Raw genomic sequence first — 24,267 nt, 5'->3', positions numbered from 1 at the left:
TCTTGCTCTCCCTCTCAGGGTTCAGCCTCCAGAAACAGCTAGTGAGATTTCTGTCTGTTGGTCTGAAATATAATTGTGGCAGTCTATCTTTTAGGGATTTCGGTTTGCTCTTTCCTTATTTGTTGTGAGAATAAACAAATCATCTTCTCTGTCAAAGAATAGTTTAGACAGCCTCCATTTTGGACTGTGACTTGGCAGCCGCCATGTTGGCCGCATGGTTTGCTGCTCCCCTTGAAAGAGCAAGGGCCAACCCCTCCCTTTGAATTAGCCAATCGGGAAAGACCATGTGCCTGAGCTCCAATCAAGAGCAAGGACAGGTCACGTGCGTTGTTAAGGCACTCTGCTTCAGAAAGAAACTTGCAAAAATTCTCAGAGCTAAGTTCAAACAGGAAACTTTAGGAGGGTAGCATGTGTCCAGTCAGGGACACTGGCAAGCCAAGAGTCATGATTCCCTGTGGGGGCGTCTGCCAGTGATACTCTGGGTATTTGCGTTTCACATATTGGGAGTTTATGTATTATTTTCAATGCTCAATACACTGCTTGCAATAAGCCATGTGCCTCATTTTAAACTCTTACATATTATTCTTTATATGTTGAAATTATAATTGAATCTAAAGGTATACAAATTTTATATTATTCTCTATGTCATTTTACAGGGATTATTACTTACCAAGAAGTTGTTGTCTTGGAATGTTATATTTTATAGAAAAGCAAAGTTTTTATCAAATCTATAACCATGCCACTTTTAAATTTTTGTCATTTGTGGACAGCTTTATTCTGATGCATTTGTAGGTATATATGTCTAGAAAAATCCATGAAAAGGACTCAGATTTACTCTAACTTGCAGGCTTCTAAGCAGGTCATATTTTGAACTGGATGAAGATTTATAGAACTTCAAGGAATAAATAAATAAAAACAACTATGGGACTAAATGAATTGAAGATAATTATTCTTATGATTCTATTTAAAATATTGTTGACTCTTAAATCTCTTGTTTCCTGAATATAGGGAAAGGTAAAGAGCAGACATTCTGCATTATAGGAACTAACAAATTGGTAACAGATTCATTTCACAGTGCGCTCCCGGGAGACGAAGCGTTCAAAGATCATGGCTTACAACCAGGAGATTTGCTGTCTTGGAAAAGACACCAAATAAAAAACTCTCCAACCTCATTGGGGGGGACCTTACCAGGTATTACTAACTAACCCATGTGCAGCTAAGCTTAAAGGAGTTAGCTCATGGATTCACATTTCTCATTTAAAAAGGGCATCTGACTGTGAATGGACATCTACTCCCATCTCTGACAACATCTCCGTCTGCAGCGGAGATCACAGACTTTTCAAGGACGAGAAGTCGCTGACCACGGAGGCAGACAGCTATCCCAAGATGACGTCAACAAGGCCTGTATACTCACAAACTGATATTGCTTGTTTTATATCATCTGATTGATACTGATATTGATTGAATGTACATAAAATGATTTTCATATTATTATTATCCTTATGGTTCCCTAGTGGAAACAATGTCTACCCCCCCAGACCTCTTTCTTTATTAGATATGAAAAATTTAACTTAGATACCTGCTAACCTTTCCTACCTACTATACAATGATGTTCTGGTTATCAGGTATGATAGTGAAATTAATGCCTTGTTAGCCACACATTGGTCTTCTCCTATCAATATAAGCTTTGGTTGTTGTTGTTGTTGTTTTCTGGCTCTATCTATTATAAAGGACCCACCTTAGGCAAATACCTCCAAGAATATTTCCCTGATAATTCCACTGGTAGAATTGTATATGGATGTAATCTGGATGAATATTGTATGGCTATAGAGATGGGTGATGAATAGCTAAGAAAAACACCTGGATATGATGGCCAAAGGCTTGCAGCAGCCTGTCCTATCTGTCATAGCATACCATGTCCTCGGACTCACCAGCCATGCTCTTGTGGCTGGATGTCTGTGAAACAAGAAAGAAATCAATGGATCCCATTTCAGAAATTATTGACATCATTTGGTGGGTAGAGATGTTTATAATTACCCCTCCATCCTTGCATCTTGGATGCTTGTGGGAAGCCCTATGGAATACTCAAACTCTAGCTCATTTGGGGGTCACCTTCCCCATTTAACTATGGCATGGGAAACTCAACATTTTGGGCTCCACTCAGTATACCCTAACTGCTCCCAAGCCATAGCTACCCAATGGCAACAACATTCCTGGTGGATCCAACAACATTGGTTCCCCTAAAAGAAGCAAAAGGGGAATACTTGGAGCAGTAGGGGCTGACCTTGGTATCCGGGACAAGCTGAAGTTGTATGTAGCTAATGAAGAATGTCATTCATTAGAAAAAGATTTTTATCTCAAATAGGTCATATAGAGGGAATGCTGTTTCTGGAAGAAGGAAAAACAGTGGGACGCAGCATGGAAAGATAATAAAGCCTTAGTTTAATGGATAGAACAGGCTCGACAGACTAAACTCATGTCCAAACCCAACAATAGGAATGTGCTTGTGCCCTAATTCAACTGGGCCTGTTGTCTATGCTAATGCAAGGAATCTGAAGTGGCTATGAAACAATGGCCAACTATAATGGCTGCAAAAGCCCAGGCCAGACACTTATGGGACTCATATGGTTCCCCAGGAATTTGGAAAATTTAAATGGGAAATGTGATCTACAATATTGTGTTTTTTAAAAGCCCAGGTGTGAGTTAAATCCTAAGCTTAAAATTCCCAGTAGTTCAACTGGCTGGCGTAAGGACTATCCTCTATAATACTAGAATACTTCCAATGGGAAGTAGATGGGCCATATTTAAAATAATAAACAATGTGAACCCATCTCACTGTCTGTGAAAATTGGAAAAGTGAATGGTTATGCCCTCAATCCATATGAAATACTGAATTCACCCAGTCCTGGCTTATTGTATCTACCCCAACAAATAACAATATAGTATATAGGAAAGGGGCGTTTTTGCTGGGAAGGGTTAAAAGCAATCTTTACTGTAATATCACCAAGTTTACATTAAATAATACTAGAATATGGTGTAATACTGAAATTATAGTCAGAATGACTTTGCCTGGTGTTCATAAAATCTGTGATAATATTGATACTGAAAAACCAATGTATTGGGAAATTGAACTCCTCCCCATGAAGCCATTTTTATGGGAACTAATTGGCCAGAAGAAAATTAGAGCTTCTAGATAATGAAATAGTAGAGTCTTAATTCATTTGGCCAAACATATCATAAGGTACAAATGACAGTGGATGAAGGAGGAAAACATATAATTAGCTTAATAAAAAATTGTAATACATGTAAAGGGTTTTTCGGTTGGCTGGGATGCTTGTTCCCCTTAGACTTTTCCTTGTCTAATATTAGACATTTTCTGTTCCTAATCACTGTTATTGGTTTACTATTGTTACTTTTGTCCATAATATGTAAATGTTATATTAGATGCAGAAAGCAAAACGTAAGACAAACAGCAAAAAGACTCGGATCATGGTGGCTCAAAATTAGAAATGATCCAGAATACTTTTTAACAAGGACATATAGGATCTGACTGCCTCCCATTTACCTGCCTTTTTAAAAAAATATATATAATTCGACCTTAAATGCCATCTAAGGTTATGGTCTTGCCCCCATCCCCAGTGGTCCACCTGTTCAGCAAGACATGCTGACACTGAGACATCCTAGGAATGAGCCTTCCTAGCAACGTGGGATTCCATTATCCAACCAAAAGGTTGGTCATCAATGCATCCTTTGGATTGATTTATGACCAAAAGGGGAATGTGTGGACGAAAGGAGCCACATGCTAACCTGACAAGCTCAGGGGAGGCCTGCGTGGCAGTCTTGCAAACTCAGAGACCTAGAATAACCACAAAGGATGGTTTGAAAATTAAATATTTAACTACAAACAGGTTATAGTGGGCAGTCATTCCTAGGCTGCTATCTTCCCTGACAAAGATCAACTTGGATCTTCTTTACTGAGCCCATTTGCCTTTTTGCCTCTAAGATAACATATCTGTGAGATGTCTGGGTAACTTGTAACTTCCTTCTTTTGCTGGAGCCCCTGGGGCACAACCAAATGTGGTAGGCGCCAGGACAGATGCCTCAAATTCCTTCATTATCCTGTTAATTGTTCCTGTACCCACCTAAGTATGTGTCCATCATTTTACTTTTTGTCCAATCCCAGGGGTTTCCCACCGTTTGACTTTATCCAATGAATTTCATGTAGCCCACCTATGTCCCTCCTTTGATGGCAATGCATAAATACAGATGTAACCCACCATTCTTCGGAGCATAATCTCAATTCGTTGAGGTTCTGCTTCCCGGCATATGTCGACAGTTTGGCTCAAATAAACTCACTAAAATTCTTTACAGGTTTCAATGGTTTTTTCGTTAACAATACCTTTAACCTCTTCTTTTGTGCCTTATTTCCAGGGCCAGCCCCCTCCGTCCCATATCGAATATGGCAGCACAGAGACCACGTGCCTCTCCGGGCCTCAGAGACAGTCTCCCGGTTTCCTTTCACCATTACATATCACATTTGGGGGGGGGGGGGGGGAGAGAATACAGTATTGGATGTGTTGGGTTTTTTTTTGGTAAATGCCATTTATCAGATGAAGGGAAGTCAGTCTATTGCCAGTTTTCTAAGGGTTTTGGTTTTTATCATGAAGTGCTGACTTTAATCAAATGCTCGTGCATCTGTTAAGATTACACCTGATTTCCTCCCCTTTGTGGTCAATGTGGTGAGCTGCATTGATTGATTTGCAAATGTTAAACCAACCTTGGGTTAAGCAAACTAACCTCTGTCATGACATATTTATTATTCGTTATATATATTACAGGAATCAGTTTGGCAATATGTTGGATCAATATTTGGAAGAGGGCTTGATGTGTAATTTTCCTTTTTTGTAAATGCTCTGTTTCATTTCCTTTGGCACAGTTCTCAGCCAATAATGGCTCACGGACAACAGGCGGAGGGGGGCTTGCGTGTGGGGGGGTTTGGGAAGGGAACGGGGGGAGGGGGTTGATGACAAATATGTGATACCTTAATCAATAAAGTAATTTAAAAAAAAAGAAAGAAAGAAATAATGGCAAAATTGTATGTTGCACTGGTTTTATGTCTTCCTTAAATGTTTGGAAGAATTTGACAGACAAGCCATCTGGGCCTAGAATTTTCTTTTTTGGGAATTTCCCTTTTCAGATTTAATTTTTCAAACTGTAGATAATTGAGTTATTCGTGCTTTCTAGTTCTTCTTAGATCTTGTTTGTGACGTTCTTTTTATCAATGAATTGACAATATTATCTACATTTTAAATTTGTTGACATAAAGTTATTGATAATTCTTTGTACTATCTTTTTAATGTCTATAACATCTATACTTAGGTGCCTTTTTTCAGTGCCGATATTGGTACCTTGTGACTGCTCTGTTATTCTCGATCAGTGTTGCTAGGGGCTAACCACCTCACTAGCATCTTCAAGGGCCTGGGAAACATGTGCCTTTGACTTTCTTCATTTCTTTAACTTGATCATCTGATTTCATTTTCACTTGTGTCTGCTCTGATCTGTATAATCTTTTTCTTTCTACTTATTGTAGCTTTTTGGTAGTGATATTTAGAGCACTTATTTTCCACATTTCTTCTCTTTAATGTATACATGTAAATTTATAACCTTTCCTTGTAATGTCGCTTCAGTTACATACCAAGAGTTATAGGCTGTATTTTTGTTTTAGTTTTAACAGTTTTGAGGTTAAATTAGCATACAATAAGCTTTATATATTTACAGTATGTAAATGGCGATAAGTCTTGACACACGTATACATTCAGGAAGCGATCACAGCAGTCATGGGAGTGGACGGATCCATCACTCCCCGAAGATTTTTCCTGTCCCTTTGTATGTCTCTCTCCACCCCCACCGCTTATCAGTGTTCAACTTTTTGTCGCTGTGGAGTAGTTTGTATTTTGGGGAATTTATATGAGTGGAATTACACAGCGTGTACTCTTCTGGGTGTTGGGGGAGCGGCTGGCTTTTGTTCACTTGGCATAATTATTGTGTTTAGAAAGTTTCCTTCGAAAATTTTGTTAATAAAGTGTGCAGCTAAATGTATAAGAGATATTGGCATTAAGTTTTCTCGTATATTTTTCTCTGGTTTTAAAACAAGGTTAACACTGACCTCACAGAATGAGTCGGGCAGTATTCTTTCTTGTTTAATTTTACAAAAAAGTTTGTGTAGAATTGGTTTTATCTATTTCTTAAAGTTTTGGTAGATTTTACCAATGAAGCCACCTAGGCCTGGAGTCTTGTTTGCAGGGATGTTTTTAACTACAATTTCAATTTTTAGTGGATATAAGCTTATTGATGTTGGGGGGGGGGGGGGATTGGGAGGTGGTGAAAGAGGCCAGAGAGGGGAATAAATGGTGATGGGGGGAAAAAGACTATTCATGTAATTTATTCCTTTTTGTATAAGCTTCATTAGATTGTACCTTTCAAGGAATTTGTCCATTTTGTGTATGTTTCTGAGTTTATAGGTATAAAGTAGTTCATGATATTCCCTATTGTCTTTTAATATCTGTACAATGTGAGTTGATAATAATACATCAATATTCATTCATTAATGACAACAAATATACCATACTGATATAAGGTGCTAGTGATAAGGGAAACTGGGTGTGAGCCTCAGATGTACTTTCTGTATGGTCTGCTCAATTTTTATGTAAATCTAGAAATGATCTAAGCAATAATCTGTTTAAGATAAAATCCCATCTTTCCTGCAGGGACTGGTTGCCTGAGATACATTCAGGGGAGAGACCCTTGGCAAACCAGTGGTCAGTGAGCTCACGCTGCCCCCCCTCCCCCTTCTCTGTGCCCTTCAGGGTGCTGGCTGTGCTCAGTCAGGGACTGTGCCCACAGGGGTCCCTGTTGACCTGTGGGTGGGAGTCCCTGCTCCCAGCATCTCAGCCTTCACCCCAAGGGGACAGGCTGTGCTTAAAGATCAGCAGCAAATGAAGGAGTCACCAACTTTGGGAAGACGGTTCACACTGCATCCCATTTTCCGCCAGAGTAAGAATTCCCTGCGTCTTCTCCTGAAAATGTGCAAGTCTTATATTTAGGCAGGAGACGATCCGGGGGTATGCCATTACATTCCAGTCTTGCCTTTTGGACAATAGTCCCTGATTTTCTTCTAGATGTTTCTAAAAAGACAAATTTGTTTTTGCCTTGACCTATTTTATTGTGGGGAAAAAAAAACCCAAAAACCAGAATCGCTTTGCTATGCCTTTTACTTCCGTTTGAAATGGTAGAACCCCCCAGAACCTCCGCACAGCTGCTCATCTGCGGCCTATCTGAGCCAAAGATCAGCAGGAGGGAGCACCAGCGGTGTGGCCTGGGCTCTAAGTGGGTCAGGTTCTTGAAGAGAAGCCTGGCCCAGCAGGGAGCCTGCTCCAGACTCCTGCCTCACGGGAGTCTTACCTCCCCGAGGGAACGGCCTAGAGAGGGCCAGGCTGTGGTTTCCAATAATGGACTGTGGCCAAGGATGACCTTCCCAAAAGAGCTGGAGGAAGGGAGAGGGCGAGAGAGAGCGCGCACTAGAGAAACCTCAATCAGCTGCCTCTTGCATGCTCCCTACTGGAGACCCCACAACCCAGGCATGTGCCCTGACCGGGAATTGAACTGGTGACCTCTCTGTGTAATGGATGATGCTCAACCAACTGAGCCACACTGGCCAGGGCTAAAAGATTGATAATTTTAAAGTATCTATTTATTTTTTTAAAAAAAACACATAGCACAAATACTGCGAAAAGATGGCCCAAAGAGTTGAATAAAATCACTGCAACACATACAACTGACAAAGGACCATGAACCAATATGAAGCATTCCCATAAGCACTGGACGACAGAAACCGCACACGACGAGGAGAGCTCAACAGGAGCAGGCTCTTCCCAGAAGAGGCTACAAACATATAAGGAGATTCTGCACTTCATTCACAATCAGGGCGATGCGAATTGGGGCTGCAATTAAATACCATTTTAGTCTCACCAGATGGGGAAAAAATCAAGAAATGGATTAGCGTTAAGTGTTGGAGAGGAGGCTGTGAATCAACAGGACCACTTCGACACACGTTGAAAGACCGTCTATTTTTAGGTTTGCAACTGGCATCTCCTTTGGCATCTCGGTGAGCTGCAGCCACCATCCAGAATTCTATGAAGTCAGTACGGCTCCTTCTTCAACCCGAGGGGCTAACCTTGCACACAGCGAAGTGCTGCTTGCTCCCCGTTCTTGCTCAACAGCTCCGAGACGGAGGCCGCGATGAGCTCAGGTCAGAGAACACACGGACCACCGCCAGGCCCTCTGACGCGGGAACGTTTGCTCCCGGGCCAAGCTGGCTTGCCCTTTGGACACTGCGATCATGTGTGTTATCTGTTTTTGTTTTACTTGAAAAAGATGTTTGGTTTTTGTCAAGGTCATTCTTTTGAACCAAATGTGCATGAGGCTTTATATACTTGTCTGGGCCAATTCTATTTTGAGGTTCTCAACCCTTTTAGCAAACGAAAGAAGAGGACATTTCCTGGAACGACATGTCTGAGCGTACTGTCAACTCCATCTCCACTCTACGCCCTTCCTGCTACCCCCAGCCTTTTGGGTGCCTAGGGAAGCAATGCTCTCCCATGCTTCACCTGTGTGGTCTGAGGACTTATGGCTACTGCGTTGCCTCCTGAAGAACTTCTGGGTTAGTTACACTGCCTCCTTGTGAGTGTAAAGGAAGGTAAATCACTTCACTGAGTCTACCTGGCAGGAAATACCTTTACCCCCAAGGAGGACTCGGCCCTGGGGCGGAGGCCAAGGAGCCCGAGGGACCCTACGCCAAGCAACCTCTGCAGGAAAGGGCTCCGTGTATCTCCCAAGGTGCCTGTCCTCTAACCCGTGCTCTCTGCACAGCGCCTGGCTGAGCATAGAGTTTACACATTTAGGAGCAGGAATCCAAGGAAGACAAGATGTCAGGTGGAAGTAACAGGGGAAGACATTGTAAAGAGTAGTTCAGGGCAGATAATTGGCAAGGTGGCTATAAATAGCCCAAATCAATTTATAAGATAGGAGAAAATATCTGTGAGCAAATTTAAAACGAATATTCTAAAACTAAGATTCCTGAGAGTGGAGTGGTATGTTGCATGGAGAGTTATGCCTTATGTTAATATTATGTCGTATTACATTACAATGTAATCTACATGGATATATCGGGTTGTTGTTTTTTTTAAAAAACATCACTATGAAATTAAAGCAGCATACCTGAAAATGTCTATTTAACACACACACACACACACACACACACACAAACACACACAAAATAATAGAGGCATAAAAGACCAAAAAAGGCACCCCGAAAACGAACAGCCATCGAATGAGATGCAAGACAAAAGTCCTCGCTTCTAGAAGAAGTGCTCAGCAGTGTCGGCCAATGTCTCCCAAAGACAGGTATTCCTGTGCTTAGGATTTGATGTAGTTTGGGCATCCGAAAGCATTATGGCCGGAGGACCTGGAATTGGGGCCCGGCCTCTGCCCACAGCTGCCCCTGGGGGGTCCGTGCGCACCAGCGCCTGCCCTCCCTCCCTAGGCATGCACAGTTCTCAGCCAATGGGAGCCGCAGGCTTAATCCTAGCCTGAGCGAGGCAGCCTCTGCTTCTCCCTCCAGCAGCGACAGGAGGGACCAGCACAAAGGAGACAGGCTCCGTGGACCACACAGGTGTCTGCCCAGGCAGGCCTCACAGACAGAAGGGAGCAGAGGGGTCAGGCGGCTCAGTCTCCATCCTGGGCTCTCGCAGGCCGATGCTCTATCCACTGAGCCAAGCCAGGTAGGGCCGGCCTTGTGATTTTTAGGGGAACAGCGCACCCAAAGCTCTCCCAGAAAGGTGGCGTTGGGCCTGGGGAAGGAGGCGTAGCGACACAGAAGCTGTAGGGAACGTGGAGTGTGTAGTGTTCCCAGACAAGCAAAGGTTAGACGTCACAAACACGTCTACCCAAGTTAACGCACTGGTTTACAGCAAATCCAATAAAAATTCTAGTGCAACTTTTAACTTGATTAAATGATTTTCAAGAATAATTATCTCCTAATTATCATAAAAATTATACCTTTCTAAAAAATAATCAGATTAACTTTTCAGCTTTGGTCAACTCTCCCCACCCCCACCCCCCACCACCTTTTTTTCTCCTCCACTAATATTTCCAATTGATCTGACAAAGTGGAATAGAATTCAGGTGGTGAGTTTCCATCCCTGGCCTATGAGTTTGGCTGCTGGTGATTCAGGTACTGTCTGGGGCTGCCAGACAAACCTTCTGATCAGATGTTAAGAGGATCCAGCCTGAGATCCATCCGGCACTCTGCCATGGAGACAGCACAAAATGGATGTTGCGTAAACTCTGCCCCAGACACTCACAGACAAACATAATCACAACCCTCCCTGCCCAGCTAGCGCCAAAGGGGAGGGCAGTTTGCCCAGTGCGTTCCCTTCCCACAGCCAGCTAGCAGCTGGACTGCGGGACGCTGCTCTCTGCAAGGTTGACTTCGGTGGGCTTACGTTTTGTGCCTTTCACTCATGCGTGCGCACTAGCAAGAAAGACTGTCTTTTCGGGGACCCTTCCTCATTTTAATGCTAAAACACACAGCCCTGGGTGGAGACTTAGCATGCTAAGGACACATGCAGTGCATGAAGAAGCATGTAGTTCCACTGCGCAGGCTCCAGAGTCCCCATCTCTACATACTTGACGTCACACTTAGAGGTCTTTCCTGCCTCACCGTCTGTAAAACTGTCCCCAGCTTTTGTTTGGGAGCAACATGTCTCTTTCTCCCTGTAATGTTGTCTCCCTCGGCCCTGGAGCGGCCTGTAAGAAACCTCTCCCCTGAGCACCACTTTGTGGTGAACTCTCTGGATTTCTATCCCAAGAACTCGGGACGGTTCGACGGTGGACACGTGCCATGGAGCCCCGGTTCGATCCTGGCCAGTGCACCCGTCCGGTGAGCTATAGATTTCTATCCTGGGAGATCACAGGAGCCCAGGGCGCCAGGAGCACCCCCACGTTCTGACCTATGGGTTGGTGCCTCTGGATGCTGTGTTTACTGATGTGGATGGAAAATGGGCTCCTAATGAACCCAACGGAAAGGAACCTCACAGGGTGACCTGATCATACATTCCTAGCTGGGTAGGTCCTGTGGGTAGGAATACCCCAGGTCTATAGCTTCTTTGCTGTGGTTTATCTTTGCTTTTTAAAATTTATTTATTTATCTTTATTGTTTGAAATCATTACAGATGTCCTCCTTTTCCCCTCCATGGACCCCCTAGCCATCCCCCCAGCCTTCACCACAGTGTTGTCTGTGTCCATGGGTTTTGCATATATGCATGTAAATTCTTTGGTTAATCTTTCCCCTTCCCCTCCCCTGCCTTCCCTCTGAGACTCTTCCCCCCCCCCCCCCTTTACATATTTTTATTGATTTCAGAGAGGAAGGGAGAGGGAGAGAGAGATGGAAACATCAATGATGACAGGGATCATTGACTGGCTGCCTCCTGCACGTCCCCCACTGGGGATCGAGCCCGAAACCCAGGCATGTGCCCTTGATCGGAATCGAACCCGGGACCCTCCAGTCCACAGGCCGACGCTCTATCCACTAAGCCAAGCCAGCTAGGGCCCTCTGAGACTCTTTAAAAATATATATATTTTTATTGATTTCAGTGGAAGGGAGAGGGAGATAGAAACATCAGTGATGAAAGAGAATCATTGATTGGCTGCCTCCTGCATCCCCCCTCCCCTGCTCCACTGGGGACTGAGCCCGAAACCCAGGCATGTGTCCTGACCAGGGAATTTGTCCTGACGGGGAATCAAACTGTAACCTCTTGTAATAGATCCATGACCTGGTTCATAAATCGACATTCATCCACTGAGCCACGCTGGCCAGACCCTCTGAGACTCTTTTGCTTTAAGCAACTTTCCCAGTTTCTGTGCTTCTCCTGAAGCCTTGGAAATGCCAGAGTGATCCTCCTTTCAGGGGCCTCAAAGGAGCACGTGATTTTGTTAACGATCCTGTAATCCCCCACCTGAATGTAATCTTCCTTCTGTGCCTTCCTTAATTCCAAATGCAAAAAGAAGCTGCAGACTCATTTGTGACAGCATTGTTCTGTCTGTGGAGATCTTGCTTCCGGGTTTATCCTCCGTTTGGCTCAAATAAATTTTTATAAAAATTCTCTACAGGTTTGGACATTCTTTTTGTTGTGGTGGTGATGGTGTTTTTGTTTTTGTAAATCCTCACCCAAGGATATTTTTTCCATTGATTTTTAGAGAGAGTGGGAGGGAGGAGATGGGGAGAGAGACCATGATGTGAGAGAGACATGTCGATTACTTGCCTCCTGCACATGCCCCCAGGGGGCTGGGAATGAACCTGCAACCCAGGTTCATGCCCTTGACCGGGAATCGGACCCTTGGGCCGATGCTCTCACCACTGGAAAACACTGGCTAGCCCAGTGGTCGGCAAACTCATTAGTCAACAGAGCCAAATATCAACAGTACAACGATTGAAATTTCTTTGGAGAGCCAAATTTTTTAAACTTAAACTTCTTCTAACGCCACTTCTTCAAAATAGACTCTCCCAGGCGGTGGTATTTTGTGGAAGAGCCACACTCAAGGGGCCAAAGAGCCGCATGTGGCTCGTGAGCCGCAGTTTGCCGACCACGGGCGCTAGGGCAATTTGGACTTTCTTTTAAAAAATGATTTTATTGATTTCAGATGAGGAAGGGAGAGGGAGAAAAGGGATAGAAACAGCATTGAAGAGAATCATTAATTGGCTGCCGCCCACACACTTCCTCCTGGGGCAGTGGTCGGCAAACTGCGGCTCTTTGGCCCCTTGAGTTTTTAGCAAAGGCCAGCTTAGGAGTACCCTAATTAAGTTAATAACAATGTACCTACCTATATAGTTTAAGTTTTAAAAATTTGGCTCTCCAAAGAAATTTCAATCGTTGTACTATTGATATTTGGCTCTGTGGACTAATGAGTTTGCCAACCACTGTACTGGGGGATCAAGCCCACAACCCAGGCACGTGCTCTGACCGGAATCAAGACACGACTTCCTGGTTCATTGGTCATCGCTCAACCACTGACCCACACCTGCCGCGCGGTTTGGACGTTCTTAAATCAACACTGGAATTGGTGCAAGTGCCAGCAACCAGTGTCGACAGAGCCTGGATGCGGCTTCTCAGAGGCAGTCACTACGGAAATCAGCCTTTGAAAGGATGGCCAACGGCAGCTAATCATAAACTAATGTCTTGGGCCAGAGGAGAAGGGAGGTGGCATTGGCTGGCCAGTCACCCGCCTTCTCGAGGGCGAGTTATAAAAGCTTTGTCTTCCCGCAGAAGCGCTCTGGAGCTCGGCGGAGACCGCGGCAGGTGCCATGACTGCCCTGGGTGTCACGGTCGCCCTGCTGGTATGGGGGACGGCCCTGCTGTGCGCCTTCCTCTGGAAGCAGATGTACAGCAGCAGGAAACTGCCCCCAGGCCCTTTCCCACTGCCCATTGTTGGGAATGTATTTCAGTTGGAACTCAACGACGTGCCAAAATCCTTCGCCAGGGTAAGAGGAATAGTGCTGATTTGGGGGGGGGGGGGAGAATTTGGGAATTGGATGGAATACGTGTGCATTCAACTCATTGTCAGACACACTGTTCCGAATGAACTGAACTAACGGTAGTGTCCAAGAGCAATATTCAAAATATTTAGCTGGTGGTAGAGCTTGGGCACGGAGCACGAATGGGATCGGCCGTGGGCCCTGGAGGCCCCTGCCTGAGCCGAGTGTTAACCGCCGCCGTCACTGGCTGGTGGGGAGGCCACTGCCATCCGTGGTGTCATGCATTCACACCAGGTGCACAAGGGCTGGTGTCAACTTGGGGTTCTTTGTCGATGCCAGAGACAGACCTCCTCCCTCCTATGATGGTGGTGAACAGTGGATGAGCTAGCAAATCTGAAAACGAAACGAGCTGACAAATCTACTAAATGAGTCAGTAAAAGAATGCCACACAGCACGGGGGCAGGCTTGGAAAATGTTTTCGTTAAGAGAGGTGTTGATGGTGCTTTATGCACCACGGGGTGGGGGGGCCCCCAGGGGTCAAGAGGGTGCGGGCTCTCGGTCCCCCTGCAGTGCCCTGGGGCCCGTGACCTTGACTGGAAACAGCAAACTGTGAGGGTGACAGGGCAGATGTGGGCAAAGTGGCCTCCGGGGAGGGACAGGGGCAGCAGGCCCACGGGGAAGGGACTTAGCCACGGCCGGGTGGGGATGGCTAAGCGGGCAGGTGTCCGGGAACCAGACTTCCCACATCAGGCTGGGCACAGGCCCTCCCCGGATCCCTCTGGGTTCTCCTGGTCGACAGCAATGACTTTGGGGGTCCCTCACTCCCCGCCTGTGGTCGCGCAGCTGGCAGAGCGCTTCGGGCCGGTGTTCACCCTGTACCTGGGCTCCAACCGCGTCGTGGTCCTGCACGGCTACCAGGCCGTCAAGGAGGTCCTGCTCCAGCACAAGAACGAGTTCTCCGGCCGAGGAGAAATCCACGCGTACCGGGTCCACAAGAACCAAGGTACCTCCCGCTTCTCTCCTCACGATGCCCGGGGCGGGTGCTTGGGGCCTGGCAGGGGCCGAAGCAACAGCAACAAGCAACAGTAAAGTCAGAAAGGCGAAGCGATGCCAGTCCGTGCAGGGCATGGTCGGTACTTTCACTCAGTCGTCGCACAACGGGCATCGTCACGAAAGCGGCTGTGACCGGGGCCTGCAGCGCCCTGACAGCAGGACAGACTTTTATCTTATTTTCTTTTTAAATATGTGTTTTATTGATTTCAGAGAGGAAGGGGGAGGGAGAGAGGGAGAGAAGCATCAATCCATCTCAGCGGCCTCCTGCACGCCCCCTACTGGGGGTGGAGCCCAGGCATGTGCCCCACGGAGACTCCAATGGTGACCCAATGGTTCATAAGTTGACGCTCAACCGCTGGGCCACGCCAGCTGAGCTATTTTATTTTTTAAATATATTTTATTGATTTTTTACAGAGAGGAACAGAGAGGGATAGAGAGTCAGAAACATCGATGAGAGAGAAACATCGATGAGAGAGAAACATCGATCAGCTGCCCCCTGCACACACCCCACTGGGGATGTGCCCGCAACCAAGGTACATGCCCTTGACCGGAATCGAACCTGGGACCCTCGAGTCCGCAGGCCGACGCTCTATCCACTGAGCCAAACCGGTTTCGGCCCAGCTGAGCTATTTTATTTTATTTTATTATTTGTTATAATATTATATTATTTAACTTATTTTATTATGTTATTTTATTTTATCCGCCCCCCTCCCCCGTAACATTTTAAATCTGCCGCCTGCTCCCTGCTGTGGTCTACCCCGCTCCCTCTGTGCTGCTCTCCCTGGCGGCTTCAAGGTCCGCAGGAGGCACCCCCCAGGGCCCTGGCCTCTGACCTCTGGTCCCTCCCATCCCTTGCTCGTTCCCATGGAAACCCGAGTTTGGACGACGAGTCTCCCCAGACTCCGCCCCGCCCCCTGCAGCCACGCCTCTGCCCTGCGCCCCGGCTGCGCCAAGTCCCACACGAACTGAAGCGCAGACCAGCTTCGCCGAACCGGGACCCCCACCTCGGCGCTCATCTGTGCGTTCGACTTGGCGCGGGGCCTCCACACGGGCGCCCGGTGCTGCCCCCCGACGGACCGCCCTCCCTGCCCGCACCCCGCCGTCCCAGACCAGTGCCCGTGCGCCAGGGGACAGCGCTGGAGCCGTCCTCACGTGCGCGCGGGAGCCCGTGGCCCTGTGGCCCTGGCTTAGCAAGGACACGGTGAAGCCACAGCGTGGCGAGGGGACGTACTTGCGGCGGGAGGGTGACAATCAATGACAACAGAGCGGCGTGGCGGGAATCCGTCGCTAGCCAGGCGAGAGGTGGCCGCGGGGAAGGCCCCCCGCGGAAAAGGAAAGGCGGAGTGAGTTGCGGGCGCGCACAGACGGCGCCGGGAGCCGACATGGACCCAGGGACGCCTTTGCTAACCTCTCTAAAGTTAGTCCCCAAAAATAAAAATAAAAGAAAAGAAAATAAAGTTAGTCCCCGGACCCAGCCAGCCCGGCCCAGGGCTTGAGCATCGACCCAGGAACCAGGAGGTCCCGGTTCTAGTCCCCTTCGGGGCACATGCCGGGTTGCGGGCTCGATCCCCCGGACGGGGCGTGCAGGAGGCAGCCGATCAGTGATTGGCATCATTGATGTTTCCATCTCTCCCTCTCCCTTCTCTCTGAAATCTATAAAAAATATATATATATGTTTTTCAAAATGAATCCCCACTGGACACTTGGCACAGGTGCGACCGGGACGGGCAGTCGCGGGCCGAGGCGGGCAGGGGAACCCGCGCGTCTCCGCTGCCCCCTGGCGCCGGGTCTGGGCGTTGGCAGTAACCCCGCGCCGTCCCCCTTCCGTAGGAATTACTTTCAATAATGGCCCGACCTGGAAGGAAACGCGGCGGTCTTCCCTGACCATCCTGCGGGACTTCGGGATGGGGAAGGAGGGCAACGAGGCCCGGATCCAGAGGGAGATCCCCTTCCTGCTGGAGGCACTCCGCAAGACCGAGGGTGCGTGTGGCCGCCTTGGCCGGGGCCCCGGGGTCACGGGGGTCACAGGGGTCACAGGACAGCCCTGCAGCAGCTGGGTGCACAGAAAGGCCACCTTCATCCTCCCACACGCGGGGTCCTCTCTGCATCGCAGGGGGAGCAGCAGTGGTGATCGCGTGTGTCACTGTTACACCCGAATCACCGAGAAGTACAGGAACCCCAATAGGTCCTAGCATCCCTATCTTCCGTGAATTGCCCTGTTTTGAGGGCGGCTCCTCACAGGAGCCGGCCCGGCGCTCCCGCTCACAGTCCCCCGTCTTCCAGGCCAGCCCTTCGACCCCACCTTTGTGGTGGGCTGCGCGCCCTGCAATGTCATTGCCGACATCCTCTTCCGCAAGCACTTTGACTACGAGGACAGGACCTGTCTGAGGCTGCAGACCTTGTTCAACGACAACTTGTACCTGCTCAGCACGCCCTGGCTGCTGGTGAGGCCACTGCCTCCCCTTTGCATTCCTTAGCTGGCACTCATCTTCAGCTACATCGATTCCATTGGAAAAAGGAGAGGGGGGAACTCGGGGTGTACGGACAGACAGGCCGGCTAAAGCCAGGACTCCTGTCCTGAGTATTCCTTCTGGAGGCCTCCGTGGGCCCCCCTGCTGCCTTTGCGGACACTCACCATTTCACCCTTTAAAATTAGTTCCCACTGGACACGTGCGCTGTGTCCACATCCCCCACCGAAGGAGCACTGCCTAAGAGAGGAAGAGGGGTGCTCAAATAATACACAGAATCCAATAGGAGCAGCCATACATTCAGGTTGGGAGGAAATTCGTCCAGTACACAAAATTATGTTGCATCCAGGGGGGGGAAATATATATAGGAAGAAATTCTCTCCTTTCTCTTTATTGTTCTAGCTTCATAATAATTTTCCAAGCTTTCTCAACTACCTGCCTGGAAGCCATAGAAAATTAATGAAAAATGTGTCTGAACTAAAAGATTATGCGCTGGCCAGAGTGAAGGAGCACCGGCAGTCCCTGGACCCCAGCTGCCCCCGGGACTTCAGTGACCGCCTGCTCATGGAGATGGAGAAGGTACCCTGCACGGTGCCCGGAAAGCTGAGTGCTTGGTGCTCCGAGATGGTTGGTTGGGGGGGGGTCAGATTTATATTATAACCTGCACTGCTGGTGCCCAGACTGCCCACACTGGGTCCATTCTGATGCTTTGGGTTTTACACGAATGCACTGGCTTTGGCGTGGCCACACACGCTGCCCCCACACAGCCAGCCTTCCACACCTCACACCCGTCCCCTGTGGTCTCACTTGGGGAAGCTGTCAGGGGCTGTGGAACACACTTTGAGACCCCTCCCATTTGCTCCCTCCAGACCATGCTTTTTTTTTTTCTAATTGATTTTTAAAGAGGGAGGCAAGAAGGGGGCGAGAGAGAGAGAGAGAGAGAGAGAGAGAGAGAGAGAGAGAGAAACATGGGTGTAATAGCAAAACGTCGATCTGCTGCCCTGACTGGTTTGGCTCAGTGGATAGAGCGTCGGCCTGCGGACTGAAGGGTCCCAGGTTTGATTCCGGTCAAGGGCATGTACCTTGGTTGCGGGCACATCCCCAGTAGGGGGTGTGCAAGAGGCAGCTGATCGATGTTTCTAGCTCTCTAATCCCTCTCCCTTCCTCTCTGTAAAAAATCAATAAAATATTTTTTTAAAAACCCACAAAAATAACATCGATCTGCTGCCTCCTGCACGCCCCCCACAGGGAATCAAGTCCGAAACCTAGGCACAGGCCCTAACTGGGAATTGAACCAGCAACCTTTGGGTGCCTAGGACAATGCCCAACCAGCTGAGCCACACGGTGCTCCTTATCATGACTGCGTCCCAGCTGGGGAGAGGCCCTCGCGTTCCTTGTCAGCATGTGATCTCCCAGTTGTGCATGGCTTCAAGGCGCTCCAGGCCTCGCCAGCATCTGTCTACCTGACCGCTTCTCGGGGCCCCCAACCCAGATAGGTCACACTTCACCTCTGTCCTTTGATGTCCCTGTGGTTCTAGACCAGCATGTGACTTCCCTGGGTAATGGCCCCAGGTTATCTGAGCATCTCCTCCATCCACGGGACCCCTCTCCCTGCCTTCCCAGGTGTTTGGCTCCCCTGCCTCCTGGGACCCAAAGGCGCTGGGTCGTAGCAGAGGCCCCACAGCTCAGCCCTCGGCGGAAGGAGGTCATGGCCCAGGACCAGGGAGAGCCTCGCCCCCGGGACAGCCCTCGGTGCTATAAAAGCGCACAGAGCCCCACGCCCGGGCCAGGAGCCCTGCCCCGCACCTTTCAGGCTGGCCGTGCACACGCCCGCCCCTTCCTCCCTGTGGAGCTGGCGGGGCTGCGACTTCTGTGCGGCTCAGGGGCGCAAGGGTCTCTTCCTCGTCCCCTTACCTGTCTGTCCCTGACACCCACAGGAAAAATACAAAGCAGAGCCGGGGTACAACTTGGACAACATCGCCGCGACCGTGGCCGACCTGTTCTTTGCAGGTTCAGTGACCACCAGCGCCACTCTGAAATACGGGCTCCTGGTTCTCATGAAGCACCCAGAGGTGGAAGGTACGTAAACGGCAGGCAAGGAGCCCAGGGCCCCGTGGCTGTCTGACCCGGGCGGTCGGCCTACGCTTTAGGCTTCAGCTTTCCGTCTGCAAGTGGCGCTGCTTGTTAACCCCGGCGGGGCATCGGACACGTTCTTTGCGGGGACGTGTCCTTGTGCATGACAGCCACCTGGCACTCTTGAACACCCGTCCTCCCGTGCCCCACTGACAGCCGGATCACAGGAAAGGAGAGCCAGCACCAGGTTGGGAAAACGCGATGCCGTCTGCATTCTGCTCCATAGTAGGGCCTGTTTATGACCCTGAAAATAATGCCTGCATTGCGCCCCCCCCCCCCCTTTCTGGGCAGAGCAGGGAGGGCGGGCCGGGCCGGGGTGAGGAGGAATGCGGGTCAGAGGAGAGAAGCCGTGGGGAGAAGCTTCCCAAGGCTGCCCGCTGCCCTGGAATCCTTCACTCCTTCTGGGTGCGGCTCAGGGTGCCTGGGGGAGGCACGGCTGCCGCCGTGTGGAAGGTTGTGCCGTGGAAGCGCCTACAGGGCGTGACTTGGTACATTTAACGTGTGCTGAGTACCAGCTTACAATCTGTGTTGTTGTACGTGTTTTACGCTTTTCTTCTGGTGCCACGCTGGACGTAGTTTTGCAGTTCATGCTGCATGTTGGGCAGGCCCACAGGAAACCTCAGACCCCAAGAGGCCAAGCACCTTGCCAAAGGTGGCCGCTACCTCTGCCGAGGAAAACGGGGGCTTCGGACTCCTGCTTCCTAGGAGTTCTCCAAGCGGTAGACATGCATGTCTGTCTCCATTCCGCCATTCACTGCCAGACTTCTTAGACGCCGTTAACACAGAGATTCCTCTCCCAGTAGAAATTTCCAAGACCACTTTGTTAGTCTCTATTTCTGGCATAAAGACAAGAGCTGGACTGGTCCTGATCAGGAACCGAGTGATAGTGGAGGTCGGGCCTGCAACCCCAGCCCCCCTGCCAAAGGGGAGCCCAGGGCCTCAGCCCCTACCTGTGACTGTGGTGGCGCCTTCAAACCTGACAAGCCTGGTGGTAGCGGAGAGGCTCGTGACCTTGACATCAATGCCCATTACCGCAATGACACCAGCAGCAGCAAGGCGCCGGCAACTTCAGCGGCATTAAGAACAGCAGGGGCTGCACCTCTGGCAGAGGCACTGGAGGGGGAACGTGCCACCTCTGGAACCTGAAGCAACTCAGATAAGAGAAACAAAAAACGTGTGCTGTAGCGCCACCTACTGGAAGGCAGAAGAAGGCCTCCAATTGCCGACCTGTTGGATCTTGGAATTCAAGTAAACAACGCCTTACCTAAATAAGAAAACTGTTGGCTACTTCAGATGCACAGGCAGAGGAACAACTCATCAAACACCATGAGAATGAGCATTCTCCAGAAGTCAAACTTAAAGTCACAGAAGATTGTCACCGAATTGACAGCAAGTTCAAAATAGCTGGCAGGAAGAAACAGCGAGCTACAAGAAAACTCCGAAGGACCATTTAATAGGCTGAGGAGTAACATGAATGAACAGAAGCACGCTTTACCAAAGAGACTGAAACTCTACAAAAGAACCAAACAGATATCCTGGAGCCGAAGAACTCAGTACATGAGGTGAAGACTCAACCAGAAAGCCCTTGGAATAGAGCAGACCCCAGGGGAGAGAAGACAGAAATCTAGAAATGATCACGAGAAAGAGGAGAGAGACCTAAGATTTTAAAAATGAAGAAACTCTGAGAGAACTAACTGACTCATTAAAAAAAAAAAAAAAGGAACATGGGATACTTGGTATCCCAGAATAAGAAGAGAGTGAAAAGGGAACAGAGAACTAATTTAAAGAAATAATAGCTGAGAACTTCCCACACCTGGCGAAGGAGCTGGGCATACAAGTATAGGAAGCTATTAAACAACTAATTACCTCAACACAAAAAGAACTCCTCCAAAACATTATATTAAAACTGTCAAAAGTTAACGACGTAGAATTTTAAAGGCAACTGGGGGTGGGGTGGGGGATAGTAACTTACAAAGGTACCCCCATTAGGCTGTCTGCAGAAATCTAGCAGAACTCCACAGGCCGGAAGTGAGTAAAATGACATTCAAAATACTGAAAAATAAACACTGCCAGCCAGGAAGATTCTGTCCACAAAGGTATTCTTCAGATAGGAAGGAGAGAAAGGCCTCCCCAGACCAACAAAAGCTGAGGAGCTCACCACCACCACTAGACCTTCATCGTAAGAAATGTAAGGAGCTCTTCTCCCTGAGGGAAACTACACACAACTTCAAGTCAGGTGACAAAGAGACAGACGGAATCAGAAAATTGCAAAGCTATTTCAGAGTGGGGTGTTTAACACTAAATTACAGCGTGACGGTTAAAGGGGGAACACATTAAAAATAAAAATAACGATAGCTATTTCAATTCAGTAACAAGCTCACAGAATAAAATGGGATAGTTTGTGGCAACAAAAACATAAAAGGGAGATGGAAAGGACGGGATCTGTATAGTTACATAGGGTTAGGAAAAGTGGATAGCCACATGCAAAAGAATGAAACTAGACCACTGCATTGCACCATACACAAAAATTAATGCAAAGTGGATAGGAAACTGAGCCTAAGACCGGAAACCATAACATATGAAGAAGAAGGCATGTACTAAGCTCTTTGATACCAGTCTTAGTGATGTTTTTATGGATTTGACTCCAGAGACAAGGGAAACAAAAGTGAAAATAAACAAATAGAACGTCAAACTAAAAAGCTTCTGCACAGTACAAAATGAAAGGCAACCTACAGAATGGGAAAAGATGTTGGCAAATCACATACATGATAGGGTGTTAATATCCCCTGGGTTAGGGGTTAATTGGATGGTGATGGATGGTGATGAGCACAGTGTAGTACATACAGATGTTGAATTTTAACATTGTACACCTGAAACTTGTATAATGCTACAAACCGATGTTACCTCAATAATAATTTTAAGAAGAGTGCATGCCAAAACATGCTGTAGACTAGAACCTGGCGAGCTTAGCTCTTACTGACATTTGTGGAGGGGTTGTCCAACAATCCAAGGCTCCTGGCACCCTGAAGCACTCTTGGCCTGGAGGGCTCCCTAGATGGCTGGCTGGCTGGCTGCTGAGCCAGCCTAGAGTCAGTCCTTTTCACCTTTCCATTCATACCTTGGCAGAGAAACTTCATGAAGAAATTGACAGGGTGATTGGGCCACACCGCATCCCTTCCATCAAGGACAAGCTAGAGATGCCCTACATGGACGCCGTGGTGCATGAGATTCAGCGGTTCGTCAATCTCCTGCCCTCCAACCTGAATCATGAAGCGACCCAGGACACAGTGTTCAGAGGCTACGTCATCCCCAAGGTCAGATGTGAGCTGGACTGCACACCCCGAGTACCATCCTACCAGCTCAGCCACTGTCCTGCCCGGGGACAGGATGGAGGGCACAAGGCACCTCCTTCTGGCAGATGTGGCTCGGCCACCCCCGGCTGCAGAGGGCCCCTTCCCTAGCAGGCCTCACATGGACCTGGTGACCAGAGGTCGGGGAAATATGGAAAATGGGCTCCTGAGGTAGTCCCTGGAGTTGGTGGTATCACCTGAGGATATTTTTCCATTGATTTTTAGAGAGAGTGGAAGGGAGAGAGAAACATCAATGTGAGAGAGACATATCGATTGGTTGACTCCTGCAAGTGCCTGGAGTCTGCAGCCACGGTACATGCCCTTGACCTGAATTGAACCTGGGACACTTCAGTCGGTGAGCCAATGCTCTATCCACTGAGCCAAACAAACTGGCCAGGGCTTTTGGTGGGATATTCTAACAGCAGAAAACAAACAGCAACAGCCAGCCCTTTACTCCAGTGAAAAGGTTAGCGCTCTCACTGCTAGTTAGACCTGACCCCTGAGTTTTCCTATCTGGTCCCCGCTTAACACTTTCTCTCTTGCATAGGTAAAATGCAAAGCCCTCTTCTTCCCGGGGGGCCCCCAGATCAAAGCCCATGCGTTGCTAACTTGACTGAGAACGCTTTTATTCTTCTAGGGCACAACCCTAATTCCAACACTGGACTCCGTCTTGTTTGATAACAAAGAATTCCCTGATCCAGACAAGTTTAAGCCAGAGCATTTTCTGGATGAAAAAGGGAAGTTCAAGCACAGTGACTATTTCAAGGCATTTTCCGCAGGTAAGATGAGTGCACTGTAGCCCCCTCCCAGGATTTGTCCCGAATTCCAGTCCTCTGCTCCCCGGGTCATCTGCCATCATCTCAGACCTGCACCACGTCTTTCATTTCTATTCACAATGTGTGCCTCCCTGTTCAGGGAGGTTAATGTTCTCACCAGGAGTCCTGGGAATGAGGTGTTGTGGATGAATTGTCTTTCTGAACAGTAAATAGTTCACTTCATTCAGGGCTAAAACTCTTTATTTAATAGAACTTAGTAAAAAAAAAATCTTTCAAAAACGATATTACCTAATCCTCTGTTATTAAACAGAATGTAACCTTTGGTTACCTGGACCATCATGGGACCCTCAGCCTTTCCCGGCTGTCACCTCTGGGCTGGGCCTCCTCCCCAGCTCTCCTCTCAGCTGTTGGTGTGAGGGAAGGTCCTATAACCAGCTCGGTAACTTTAACACCTGATGGTACAGCATTGCTTCTTGCCTGGGGGACGTGGGTGGGCAGAGAGCATACTCTAACCTCCCATGGGTTTAGGCAGCTGCGTCCTGGTGGTTGAGGTGTGTGAAGGCTGGTCCCTGAGTATGTGGTACTGATACTCTTATCCTGAAATACATTCTGTGCTTCCTTTCAACGGGCAGAGAGGGTCCATCCTGCTGGACGGGGGTGTACTCCCGCCTCCTCCCGCCTGTCTCATGTGTACTGTCACTGCAGGGAAGCGGGTGTGTGTCGGAGAAGGCCTGGCTCGCATGGAGTTGTTTTTGTTCTTCACCGCCATTCTTCAGCACTTCAGCTTGAAGTCTCTCGTCGACCCCAAGGATATTGACCTCACCCCCGTCGTGAATGGGTTTGCCAGCATCCCGCCTGATTACAAACTCTGTCTCCTTCCCCGCTCACGAGAGTGA

At 48.5% G+C, this 24,267-nt stretch overlaps 1 protein-coding gene across 1 annotated transcript; it reads left to right on the top strand.

Annotated features, from left to right (window-relative positions):
- Window positions 1-13,420: 13,420 nt before the first annotated feature.
- Window positions 13,421-24,267, top strand: CYP2E1 (cytochrome P450 family 2 subfamily E member 1; the record flags this gene model as incomplete). Its single annotated transcript, XM_079793274.1, has 9 exons — window positions 13,421-13,597; window positions 14,435-14,594; window positions 16,475-16,624; window positions 16,928-17,088; window positions 17,515-17,691; window positions 19,050-19,191; window positions 22,372-22,559; window positions 23,233-23,374; window positions 24,077-24,267. The coding sequence occupies 9 exons, from the start codon at window positions 13,421-13,423 to the stop codon at window positions 24,265-24,267; spliced, it is 1,488 nt and encodes a 495-aa protein (XP_079649400.1).

This window comes from Cnephaeus nilssonii (genome assembly GCF_951640355.1).
Source record: "Cnephaeus nilssonii genome assembly, chromosome: 16".
NCBI classification, from domain to species: Eukaryota; Metazoa; Chordata; class Mammalia; order Chiroptera; family Vespertilionidae; genus Cnephaeus; species Cnephaeus nilssonii.
The sequence above is the reverse complement of the archived record's forward strand: the minus strand, read 5'-3'. Positions and strand labels throughout refer to the sequence as shown.